We start from the raw sequence: 12,964 nt of genomic DNA on the forward strand, positions 1-12,964 counted from the left end.
AATTTTAAGACGATTATCTATCATCACTAATTACCCTTACAGTAACAACGACGTTATGACATCTGACCTCAACCATCCATTTCAGTTCGAAGGAGAAAAATTCAAGCGGTGGAAGCAAAAGATGTTATTCTTTCTTACCGTTAAGAAAGTTGCCGACACTTGTACCAAAGATAAGCTGATTCGTCTCTCTAGAAGAATTAACTGAACAACAGAATAAAAGAAGTTGCTGACTAGGAGAGAAAGATTTTCTATGTAAGAACTTTATTTTAAATGGTTTGACTGATGATATGTATGACTACTACAGCACAATGAAGACGGCAAATGAGGTCTGAGATGCTCTGCAAAAGAAGTATGGCTGCTGTTTGATTATTTTTCTTTAATAAAAATATTTATTATTTATTTATCTCTTTTAATAAATGAAAACCCAAGAAAAAATTTCCAGTAGTCTTTTCGGCCTGCCCTTGCACGTTCAGGAGGCTACCACTTCTCTCTCGTGCGCGGCAGTTCCACTCTGAAGGCTTATTAAAAGTGTGGCCTTCAAAGTTCAGAAACACACAATTACACTTCCTTCCATTCCTCCATCGAAGGCTCTCCTCTTCCTACTTTCTCTTCCAATTTTTGAGCAATTAGTCAGAAAGGGTGTGTATTCCGATCGGTAACTGTGCATTTCCAATCGAATTTTCTCTTTGGGTTGTTTTATCCTGGGACGAACGTGGTAGTATTCCTGACATGCTTGCACCCTTGGCAAAGCCACAAAAACATCTTAAGGAGAGCGAGCTTTGCGACTCAGCTATAACGAGCTTCTATTTTGCAGGTTCCGTTCTTTGCTCGACCGTCGTGACCTGACCGTTTGTTGTTGTTCCTGTTCGCCGTCAGAGGGTCTTGCCATTGACAACAATTTTAAGACGATTTCTATCATCACTAATTACCCTTACTAGTAACAACGACGTGTATGACATCTGACCTCAACCATCCATTTCAGTTTCGAAGGAGAAAACTTCAAGCGGTGGAAGCAAAAGATGTTATTCTTTCTTACCGTTAAGAAAGTTGCCGACACTTGTACCAAAGATAAGCTGATCGTTTCTCTAGAAGAATTAACTGAACAACAGATAAAAGAAGTTGCTGACTAGGAAGAGAAAGATTTTCTATGTAAGAACTTTATTTTAAATGGTTTGACTGATGATATGTATGACTACTACAGCACAATGAAGACGCGCGAATGAGGTCTGAGATGCTCTGCAAAAGAAGTATGGCTGCATGTTTTGATTATTTTTCTTTAATAAAAATATTATTATTTATTTATCTCTTTTAATAAATGAAAACCAAGAAAAAAATTCCAGTAGTCTTTTTCGGCCTGCCCTTGCACGTTCAGAGGCTACCCACTTCTCTCTCGTTGCGGCAGTTCCACTCTGAAGGCTTATAAAAAGTGTGGCCTTCAACAGTTCAGAAACACACAATTACACTTCCTTTCCATTCCTCCATCGAAGGCTCCTTTCTTCCTACTTTCTCTTCCAATTTTTGAGCAATTAGTCAGAAAAGGGTGTGTATTTTCGATCGTAACTGTGCATTTCCAATCGAATTTTCTCTTTGGGTTGTTTATCCTGGGGACGGACGTGGGTAGTATTCCTGACATGCTTGCACCCTTGGGCAAAAGCACCAAAACATCTTAAGGAGAGCGAGCTTTGCGACTCAGCGCTATAACGAGCTTCTATTTTGCAGGTTTCGTTCTTTGCTCGACCGTCGTGACCTGACCGTTTGTTGTTGTCCTGTTTCGCCGTCAGAGGGTCTTGCCACTTTGACAACAATTTTAAGACGATTTCTATCATCACTAATTACCCTTACTAGTAACAACGACGTTATGACATCTGACCTCAACCATCCATTTCAGTTCGAAGGAGAAAACTTCAAGCGGTGGAAGCAAAAGATGTTATTCTTTCTTACCGTTAAGAAAGTTGCCGACACTTGTACCAAAGATAAGCTGATCGTCTCTCTAGAAGAATTAACTGAACAACAGATAAAAGAAGTTGCTGACTAGGAAGAGAAAGATTTTCTATGTAAGAACTTTATTTTAAATGGTTTGACTGATGATATGTATGACTACTACAGCACAATGAAGACGGCGAATGAGGTCTAAGATGCTCTGCAAAAGAAGTATGACACCGAGAAGGCCAGGTCGAAGAAATATGTTGTCAGCCGTTATCTCAAGTTCTAGATGACGGATGAAAAATCTGTGGAGACCCAATCCCATGAACTCCAGAAGATAGCCCATGAGATAATTACTGAAGGTACGCCTCTAGACGAACAATTCTAAGTTGTTGTTATTATTGATAAACTGTCCCTTTTGTGAAGGATTTTAAAAACACTTTGAGGCATAAGACCAAGGAGTTCTCCTTGGAGAGACTTATCACCCAACTAAGGATTGAGGAGGAAGCTCGTAAGCAGGACCAGGGGGAAGAGGTGAACTTCGTACCTGGGAGATTCACCTCTATCATGGTAAAACCTGACCAAAAATCAAAGGGGACAAAGAGCAAATGTCAGAATTGTGGCTCCAGCAACCAGAACCAACAGAAAAAATAGAAACCCCTGTCAAGAGAAACGGTACAGTTCCTCTGCTTTAATTGTAATGAACCTGGACACATGACTAGGAACTGTAGGAACAGGCGTTGTCCTGCTAGTCAGATGAACCTGACAAAAGAACCGTTAGTATTCATGATCACAAAAGTAAATGTGATCGGTGGTTGTGAAGGGTGGTGGATAGACACTGGCGCTATGCGCCATGTCTGTCACGAGCTTAGTCTCTTTAAAACTTATACTAAAACTAAGGATAAGAATATTATGTTGGGGGATCACCATCCCATGAAAGTTACTGAAACCGACGAGGTGGAACTAAAGTTTACCTTCGGGAAGACCCTTACGTTGAAGGACGTCCTGCACAATCCAGAGATAAGAAAGAATTTGGTCTCAGGCTATCTCCTCAACAAAGCTGGGTTTACTCAAACTATAGGGGCAGACTTATATACCCTTACCAAAAATATGTATTCGTAGGGAAAGGGTATGCAACTGAGGGAATGCTCAAATTAAATTTAAACCTTAATAAAATGAAATCTTCTTTGTATATGTTGTGTTAATGAATGTTTTCCATGCTAGACTCTATCATGTGAATAAGAATTTAATTAATAATATGATTAGGCTGGAAATGATACCTAAGTTATCCACGAATGAATTTGATAAATATGAGTATTGTAGTCAGGCTAAAATTACTAAAACTCCGCATAAATTGTACTTAGGATTTCTGAGCCTCTAGATTTAATTCATTCTGATTTATGTGCATTTGATGACATCTTGACTAGGAACAGTAAAAGATATTTCATTACTTTTATTGATGACTGCTCTGATTTTACTTTTGTATATTTGTTGAAAAACAAAAGTGATGCTTTTGATGCCTTCAAATTATTTGTTTCTAAAGTAGATAATCAATTTAATAGAAAGGTTAAAAGTCTTTGTAGTGATAAGAGAACTGAGTACGACTCGAACAGTTTTAATGAGTTTTTTAACTCACATGGAATAATACACGAAAAGACCGCACCTTACTCTCCTAAAATGAACGGAAAAGCCGAAAGAAAAAATAGAACTTTAGCTGAGCTGATAATTGCTATTTTACTTAGTTCAGAAGTCGCGTTTTATTGGTGGGGTGAAATCATCCTTGCTGTGTGTTATGTCCTAAATAGAATCCCAAAGTCTGAAAACAAAACTTCATCTTATGAAATTCTCAAGAATAAGAAACCAAACTTGTCTTATTTTAGAAATGGGGTTGTCAAGTCTTTGTAAGGATTCTAGACCCAAAAAGGAAAAAGTTGGCTAGTAGAGCTTATAAGTGCTTCTTTATAGGTTATGCCTTAAATAGTAAAACCTATAGGTTCTATGATCTAGTAAACCAAGTGATCATTGAGTTAAACGATGCCGACTTCTTTGAGGATAGATTTCCTTCTAAATCAAGAAATAGTAGGGGCTTGGGATCTAGTGGTCTAACCCAATTAGAAATCCTACCTCTACAGAGGAAACATACCTAGAATCTTGAAGAAGAAAAAGAGCTAGAACCACCAAGGATTTCAGAGATGATTTCCTAACCTATAATGTAGAAGAAGATCCTAAAGATATAAAAATTTTCCCTGTCCTCAGTAGATGCCAACCTATGGCAAGAAGCCATAAATAATGAGATGGACTCACTTGAGTCAAATAGGACTTGGCACTTAGTAGATCTACCACCAGGTTGCAAGGAAATAGGGTGCAAATGGATCTTAAGGAAGAAACTTAGATCTGATGGAACTGCTGACAAGTTTAAAGCTAGGTTAGTGGAAAAGGGCTTTACACAAAGAGAAAACATAGATTTCTTTAACATCTTCCCCCTTGTCACTAGAATTACCTCAATCCATGTCCTGTTTTCTCTCGCTGCCCTTTATAACCTCGTAGTACATCAGATGGATGTAAAGACCGTTTTCCTAAACAGTGAACTTGAAGAAGAGATTTACATGGAACAACCTAAGGATTTTATAGTCCATGGTCAAGAAAATAAGATGTGTAAATTAGACAAATCTCTCTATGGACTAAAACAAGCTCCTAAGTAATGGCATAAAAAATTTGATGACCTTATCCTATCTAAAGGTTTCAAGGTTAATGAAAGTGACAAATACATCTACTATAAGTTTGAAAATAATCTTTGCACTATCTTGTGTCTATATATAGATGATTTGTTGATCTTTGGGTTGAACTTGCATGTCATAAATTATGTAAAATCAATATTAGGTGCAAACTTCGACATGAAAGCTTAGGAGAAGCTAGTGTAATCTTAGGCATAAAAATGAATAGGTCTGAAAAGAAAATTTCTTTGGATCAATCTCACTATATAGAAAAGATTCTAAAGAAATTACTTTAAATGTAAATCAGTCTGTACTCCTTATGACCCTAGTGTTAAGTTGTTCAAGAATACTATGATTGTGTTCATCAATCTGAGTATGTGAGCATCATAGGCAGTCTTAGATACGCTGCTAATCGCACTAGGCCTGACATAGCTTATGCTGTAGGATTACTTTATAGGTTTACAAGAAGACCTAGTGAAAAGCATTGGAATATTATAGAAAGGATAATTAGGTACTTGAAGAAAATCCAAAACCTAAGATTACATTATCAGAAGTTTCCCGCACCCTTAAAGGGTTCAACGATGCTGACTGGAACTCTCTTTCGGATGATTCAAAGGCTACAAGTGGCTATATCTTTAATATAGCAGGCGGAGCTGTCTCTTGGAAGTCCAAGAAACAAACTATTTTAGTCCAATCTACGATGGAGTCAAAAATGGTAGCACTAGCGACAGCTAGTGAAGAAGCAGGCTGGCTTAGAAGTCTGCTATCAGAGATTCTCTTATGAGAAAAGTTGATACCAATTATATTGATCCATTGCGATAGTACTGCAGCAATCGCAAAAGTTCATAATCGTTACTACAACGGAACGAGACGACAAATACGTCGTAAACATAATATCATTAGAGAGTTTCTCACTACTGGTGGAGTTAGAGTTGATCATATACGGACTGATGAAAATTTGGCAGATCATTTGACGAAAGGAGTGGCCAAAGAGAAGGTTTTCAAAACCTCAAAAAGGATGGGACTCATGCCTATAGAAAGATGAATCACTATGAGGAAAACCTAACCTGTAGACTAGAGAGCCCAAGAAACAGGTTTAAATAGGTAATAACAGATCACAAGTGATATATAATGAATCATGCTAAACCAAACATAGAGTTCTATTCCTATGACTTAGAGTTTGAGCATGATATCCTAAAGCATAAGAAAGGTTGAACTCAGTTCTTAATGAGATCTATACTTGATAACAAGTGGGGTACCTAGTTACAAGAGTACTCTTGATAGACTCACCTATGTCAATGTAGAAGTGGGGGCCGCTTCCTATGGAGTTTTTTAGGCAAATTCTCTAGAGCGTTCACTAAACCAGGATACACATGTTAGGCCTTAAAGCATGGACTTTTGAACCAAACCCTAATGACACTCTATGTGAGATGCTGTTAGAGATACAGTTTAAAACCAAGAGTTATTCTAGTATATTCTGAATCATCTACATTACGTAAAGGTTCAAGTCGTAAGACACCTTTGCTTATGCACAGAATTGTATAGACTGAAACTGCTCGATGAAAAACCATTTTTCCTCTTTTGTTTAAATTTTCAAGTGGATGATTGTTGGGTGAAATTTTATTTTTCAAAATAAGAGGGAACCAACCTTTGGTTGGAAAATCTCACATTGGAGAATTTTGAAAAGGAAGCCTCCCCTTTGTACTCCAACCTTGGGCTATGGGTTTGGGTTCTAAGGGGTACCCATGTTTTGGAGAGAGTGAGGAGATAGACAATGTGGGTTCGATGGATGTTCCACACGTGCGTCGTCTGTTCGTTCAGTCGGGCAGGAGAGGCGAGGCAGGCGCGTATGTGTGTGATTATNTCGTCTGTTCGTTCAGTCGGGCAGGAGAGGCGAGGCAGGCGCGTATGTGTGTGATTATTTTTCTTTAGTAAAAATATTATTATTTTATTATTATTTAGTTATCTCTTTTAATAAATGAAAACTAGGAAAAAAATTCCCAATCGTCTTCTGCGCGCGCGTCATCCGGTCACTTTTTCCGGCCCGCCCTCGCACGTTCAGAGGCAATTCCACTCTGAAGGCCTATAAAAGGCATGGCCTTCAAATAGTTCAAAAACACACAATTACACTTCCTTCCATTCTGCCATCAAAGGCTCTCCTCTACCTACTTTCTCTTTAATTTTTCGATTTCCAAGCAGTCAGTCAAAAAGAGTGTGTATTCCGGTCGGTAACGGTACATTTTCGATTGGATTTTCTTTTTGGGCTATTTTATCCTGCGGACGACGTGGCAGTATTTCTAACATGCTTGCACACTTTGGTAGAGCCACGAAACGTCTTAAAGAGAGCTAGCTCCGTAACTCAGCCTATAACGAGCTTCTGTTTTGCAGGTTCCGTTCTTTGCTCGACTGTCGTGACCTAACATTATCTTAGAGACGACATGGTTATCGTTGAACTGCTTGTACAAGGTGCAGAGCCACGAAACATCTTAAAGAGAGCTAGCTCCGTAACTCAGCCTATAACGAGCTTCTGTTTTGCAGGTTCCGTTCTTTGCTCGACTGTCGTGACCTAACCATTTGTTGCTATCCTATTCGTCGTCTGAGGGTCTTGCCGTTGACAACAGTTTTTTCTTTAAAAAAAAAAAAAAAGAAAAGAAAAAAGAACTTTTCACATGAATGGGACTTGTCAATTCCCAAAACAATTTTGGTACTTTTCACTTTTTTTAGGAAGCATAGAGAAGTTTCATTAAGATAATCCTTAATGAACTTTTTATTAGAAGTACACAATTAAATAAATAATGAAATTTGCAAGCTCCTTTCTGCAACTTCAAGGTGAAACTTAATATCTTTCAAAATATATAGAAATTGTTCGAATGATAAATGGATTAATTCAAAAATAATAATGATACAATAGAAGGGAAAATACTCAGGCATTTAGTGTGAGTAGGGAAGTAGAGGTTGCATTAAAAGAAACCTAAAAATAGAATACTTTGTTGAGAGTGGGATTTGAACCCACGCCCTTTCGGACCAGAACCTTAATCTGGCGCCTTAGACCAACTCGGCCATCTCAACACTTTGTTAATAAAATTCACCTAAATTTAATAATTTCTTTTATTTTGTCCATAAAATCAGTAGAAATTCTTAATCATAACTTTATTTATATATATTTATGTAAACAAGTCCCACTAAATTATAGGTTACAAAAACTTCGATCACCTAATTAAAAGTTTAAGCTGAAATTTGATATAACGAAAAAGTTTGTTGGTAAATTTTGATTTTTTTTCCTATATTTAATTTAATCCATTTAATTGCTCTGTTATAAGAGATTTTAAAAGTGAAAACTATGAGATGGTGAAAAAAATACTAAAAATATATTTTTTAAAAAAAAATCAAATTTTCAATTGGAGACACGTCAATAACAGAGTGTAAGTGAAAGAAGAACTATTATCTTTTCTCCCAAAATTATAATAGTCAAACTCAAATTACTGATATTTAAGGTCTCGTTTGGTAACCATTTAGTCTTTTATTTTTTTAAAAAAAATCAAGTCTAGGAATATTACTTTCACCTCCAAATTCTTCCTTAGTTATCTACTTTTTACCCAAATGGTTTGAAAAACTAAACCAAAATTTAAAAATTAAAAAAATAGTTTTTAAAAGGTTTTTTTTTTTTTTTTAATTTGGCTAAAAATTTAACCATTCTAAATTATTGTAAGAAATTGAGAGAAAATAAGCTTAATTTAAAAAAAAAAAAAAAAAAAAAAAAAAAAAACAAAAACAAAATGGCTATAAAATAAGACTTAAATTTATAGACATTTTTCATTATCGATATTTATTCGTAATTATAAAATACAATTTTCCTAGCTAGTATAATTTGAAATCTTGAGCATGTCAATGCTAGGCAATCAGATTGATATTTTTCAATAAGATTTAATAAGATTTGAGGAGTGTAAACAAATTTAACTGTAAAATTAAAGAGGGTGATCCACATTTTTCCTCACTAGTTCAATTGTAGATTCTACTGCGAGCAAACCGCTCATTATCTTGTGGAAAAAAAAAGTTTCTCAACTATAAACGCTATTATGTTATGGCTGTACAGATATTCACAGATGAGGTGGAAATTCTCCGTGGAAAAATTGCAGGATCGTGTTTTCGAAAATTTTCTCTGTTTTGTTTGTTTAAATAAACAATTAACTTGAAAGATTTAAGGAACCTTTTTAAATATAAAAATTATTTAAAAATATTTACATTTTATGACAAAAAGTTCTAAAAGTAAAGCACTTTTAGAATTTTTTGCTATAAAGTGGGAATATTTTTTTTATTTTTCTATTTATAAGAATTTCTCAAGATTTTTAAAGTTAAATAGTTAATTCACTAATCTTTTTCATATAATAATTACACATTGACAATTTGAATTTTAAAAAAAATACTTAAATTTTCTATCGTCTATCAAATTATTCATATATATAATCTAAGTTTGAATATTCAATTCAAACCTGTCATTATCTTAAAAAATTATAAATAACATATTTATATAATAATAATAATAATAATAACAACATTATAATAAATTTATAAATAAAAGAAAGTTGAACAAAGTAGGGGTAGATAATACATTCCTATCCTCGTTTAACTTGACCGTTTGTTTCGTGGGCATCCTAGATTTCATGGGGTGAACATCTAGATTAGCGTGTTTGTGTTTGCGGTATTGTGAGATGCCCCTACATCTGAAGATTCCTTGACATCCTAGGATGCCCGAGACAAAAATAGTATTTTAACCCTCATAGATTATACATATATATGTGAGTCTAGATATGTTAAACTCATAAGCTTCTGGTCTTTGGTTGTTAATTGGGTTAATTAATGGAAACGTATAATTGAATGCCAAAAATGTTAATTGATGAAAAAATAAACCCTATTAATTTTTCAGAATAAAAGATTTAAAGGAACGGACACCTAGATTAGCGTGTTTGTGTTTGTGATATTGTGAGATACCCCTACATTTGAAGATTCCTTGACATCCTAGAATGTCCGAACGGAGGGCATCTGGAGAGTTTTAGATACTCTCCTAAAACATGGGTTTTTCCAAATTCTCGAATTGAGGACATCTCCATTTTACTTTTTGTCCATCTTTTTATTATATATATATATATATATATATATTAATCTTCATTTGCATTATATAATTAAAATAAATATTATTAACCATGTATATCATATATTTTTAATTATATCATAATTCTTATTATTTCTTAGTAATACATTTCAAATTTAAATTTAGATTAATATTTATTTTATAAAAAATCTTAAATTAATATATATTATTTTGTTGAGAAAAATAACATATAAAAATAATATAAATTGTATTAATTTTAAAAGAAATTCAAATCGATAAAAACAAATATATTATATAAGTTCAAATTATATCAAATTAATTATAAAATAATAAATAATCGTAAAGGAATTCTTGGAACTTTATGTAAATTTAAGACATTCTCGAATAGAAATCTCACTAAACAAACACAGTTATCAAAATATTCTCAGATATCTGTAAAAATATTCGTACGAATCAACATGGTAATATAAAGATTCAACATGGTAATCTAAATATTCCAGATAACTATAATTCCTAATATATATAGTTTTGGGCATCTAAGATTCCAGTTATCTATATTTTCACCAAAAAAAAAAAAAAAAAACCTTATCATTTGTTTCACAAAAATCTAAGATTCTCAAGGAATGGATATTTGATGATTCCCATAGAGCATCTCGAGATTTTTGTTTACCCTCCTAAACTATGAGTTTTCTGGATTTCTATGTTGAGAACATCCACTTTTTTTTTCTTTTTTTTACCTTTCTAACCTTTTTCTTTCACACGTGTGCGCGCGCACACGATTGAAACAAATATGGTCAATTATGCATTTCACTTTCTTTGGTTATATTGTAATTGTTTTTATTTTTTAGAAGATATTCAAATTTAAATTTAGATTAATATTTATTTTATAAAAATCTTAAATTAATATATATTATTTTGTTGAGAAAGCTAACAAAACTATATTAATTTAAAAAGAAATATAAATGGATAAAAATAAATATATTACATAAGTTCAACTTATATTAAATTAATTATAAATTAATGAATAGTTGTGAAGGTTCTTTTCAAATATAAAAAAATGAACCAAAATATTTACACATAATAGCAAAATATCAATCTATCTGTGATAGACCACGATAGACTGTGATATTTTGCTATTATGTGTTAATATTTTTAGCAGTTTTATCATTTAAAATAATTTCCCTAGTTGTAAAGACATTCTTGAAAGTTGAAACATTAATATTCCCGAATAGAAATCCTACCATACAAACACAGTTATCCAAGCATTTTCACACATCCTCAAAAATATTCCTACAAAACAAACATGGTCATCTAAACATGCAAACATCTATAATTCCGGATATCTATAATTCCGAGCATCTAAATATTTCGGTTATCTACATTTCCAAAACACAAACGACTCCTCAGTGATTTTTTCTTTTCCACACCGTCCGCATTCCCCACTCAAACAGAAAAAATAGACAGACTTTCAATAAATGGAAGAAAAGAAGATGGGAAAAATAATAACATCCAATGTCCCCCTTCTCTATCATCGCCTCTTCGCCGCAACAATAATCAATGACTCAAAATTGTCTTCCACAAACGAGGGTAGTAGGTTTAGAGCAATCGGTCTGTTCTATGCAACAGAAGCGAAAAGTAGAGATGCATTTGTTCCTCCAAAACCAAAGGAATTCGATAAAGCTACTCGAATCGGTATCTGTCTAGACGAGGTTAAAGGCATGAAATTCTCATCAAATATGGGATCTGGTTCCTTGAGATTAAGTGAGGGTGGGGCTACACCCTGCAACAAAACAACAATGCAGAAGCCATTATTCATGATGCGAATGTCTCAAAAGGGTACAACCTTTGATTAGTTCATAGTTAAAACTTAAAGAGATAATCCAGAAACTCCTGCAATTGTAGAAGACCTCGAGGAAAATAACAGATAGAGAAACTAAAGTAAGCAATAAATTTAGGGCAATATAAACTTCATTGTTTGTAAAGTTGTCCTCCCTGTCCAGAAAGTGGAGGTAAAGAGACTTTTGTAACTTGGTCCATATGTTTGACATGAAATTATCCTTGGAGTTGGTTAGAAACTAAGGTAGTATGAGATGTCTTTGTCTCACATTCCAATGGGATGATCAATGTGGTACTTAAGTGACTTGGCTCTCAAGTATCTAATAAGGATATCAAAGTCGGTTGTTGACGTTCCAGAGTAGAGCTGGCAGAAAGTTCTGACCGAGTATGGCCGAGTGAAGTACCGCCGGAGGAGCCACAAGGACATTGGCTTTCCAAAGATGGGGTATTGCTAGGAACCAAAGTAGTATGGGATGTCTTAGTCTCACATTGGTTAGAAAGGGATGACCAATGAGGTACTTAAATAGCTTGGCCCTCCCACCCCAATAGCCAACTTTTGGGATATGGTTCTCCAAAGTGCTTAAATACATAACAAGGTTTTACCCCTAAAGTATTGATAACAATTAAATTTATCATAACCCATCAGCTTAAGTTTGTTTTGGTTAAAGCTTAAGCTCTTGTCATGTTAAGAGCCCCTTTACAAGAAGGGGATCCAGCTATCAAAAATGCTACCAATAGAATAATTTACAAAAAGTCTTCAAGATCAAAGTCTAGTGGACACAAATGTTAAAATATTGATATAATTAAAATTACCCTAACCCATTAAGTTAAGCTTATAGGCTGATTAGTGAGTTAACAAATTTCCTGATACCATTAGAACAGTCGTCATAATCTTCCAAAGGTCATTCGGTAACTTGTAAAATTGAAAGAGCTAATCTCGCTTACAGTGTGTATGGCTAAAACAGAGAAAATTGCCTCAACAGCACCAGCTGCTCCAAGAAGATGCCCAATTGCACCCTGAAATTCGATTTTCATTCATGTGTATAAATACGAAACATTTGCAAAAGACAAATTTGTACAAAGATGACAAATATATATTAGTTGTGTGCATATTGTGTACCCAGTATTGCCATCAAAAGATATAAAGGAAGAGGAACTTCTTTCCCAAGTACAGGATAAAGTGTAAGAATAATCAGCTTTCCCAGATTATGAAACATCAGATATATAATTAAGTAAAAAGAACAATATCTTTAGTTTTAGTCAAAATTCTATCATCAAAATATGGTAACAAATGCATTGTTTTATCCAAAAAAAAAAAAAGAAAAAAAAATGATTTTTTTTGGATATTTCATTCAATCAAAATAGTTTCTTATTAATATAT

General features: G+C 34.0%; 1 protein-coding gene and 1 non-coding gene across 3 annotated transcripts in view; both read right to left on the reverse strand.

Moving 5' to 3' along the window:
• Positions 1-7,625: 7,625 nt before the first annotated feature.
• Positions 7,626-7,706, reverse strand: TRNAL-AAG. Its single transcript has one exon. It is a non-coding gene; the product is annotated as a tRNA-Leu (tRNA).
• A 3,326-nt stretch (positions 7,707-11,032) lies between these two features.
• LOC120088375 (3-oxoacyl-[acyl-carrier-protein] synthase, mitochondrial) overlaps positions 11,033-12,964 on the reverse strand; it is a 13,663-nt gene continuing 11,731 nt past the window's right edge. The window contains exons 13-14 of one of the 2 annotated variants that reach the window (XM_039045613.1): positions 12,529-12,600; positions 11,033-11,527 (exon numbers count right to left, since the gene is read on the reverse strand). In XM_039045613.1, coding sequence (XP_038901541.1) covers positions 11,363-11,527; positions 12,529-12,600 — 237 coding nt within the window. In that variant the 3' untranslated portion in view covers positions 11,033-11,362. The remainder of the gene's footprint in view (positions 11,528-12,528; positions 12,601-12,964) is intronic. The other variant, XR_005484902.1, reaches the window with a different exon arrangement.

Source organism: Benincasa hispida, chromosome 10, assembly GCF_009727055.1.
Source record: "Benincasa hispida cultivar B227 chromosome 10, ASM972705v1, whole genome shotgun sequence".
NCBI lineage: Eukaryota > Viridiplantae > Streptophyta > Magnoliopsida > Cucurbitales > Cucurbitaceae > Benincasa > Benincasa hispida.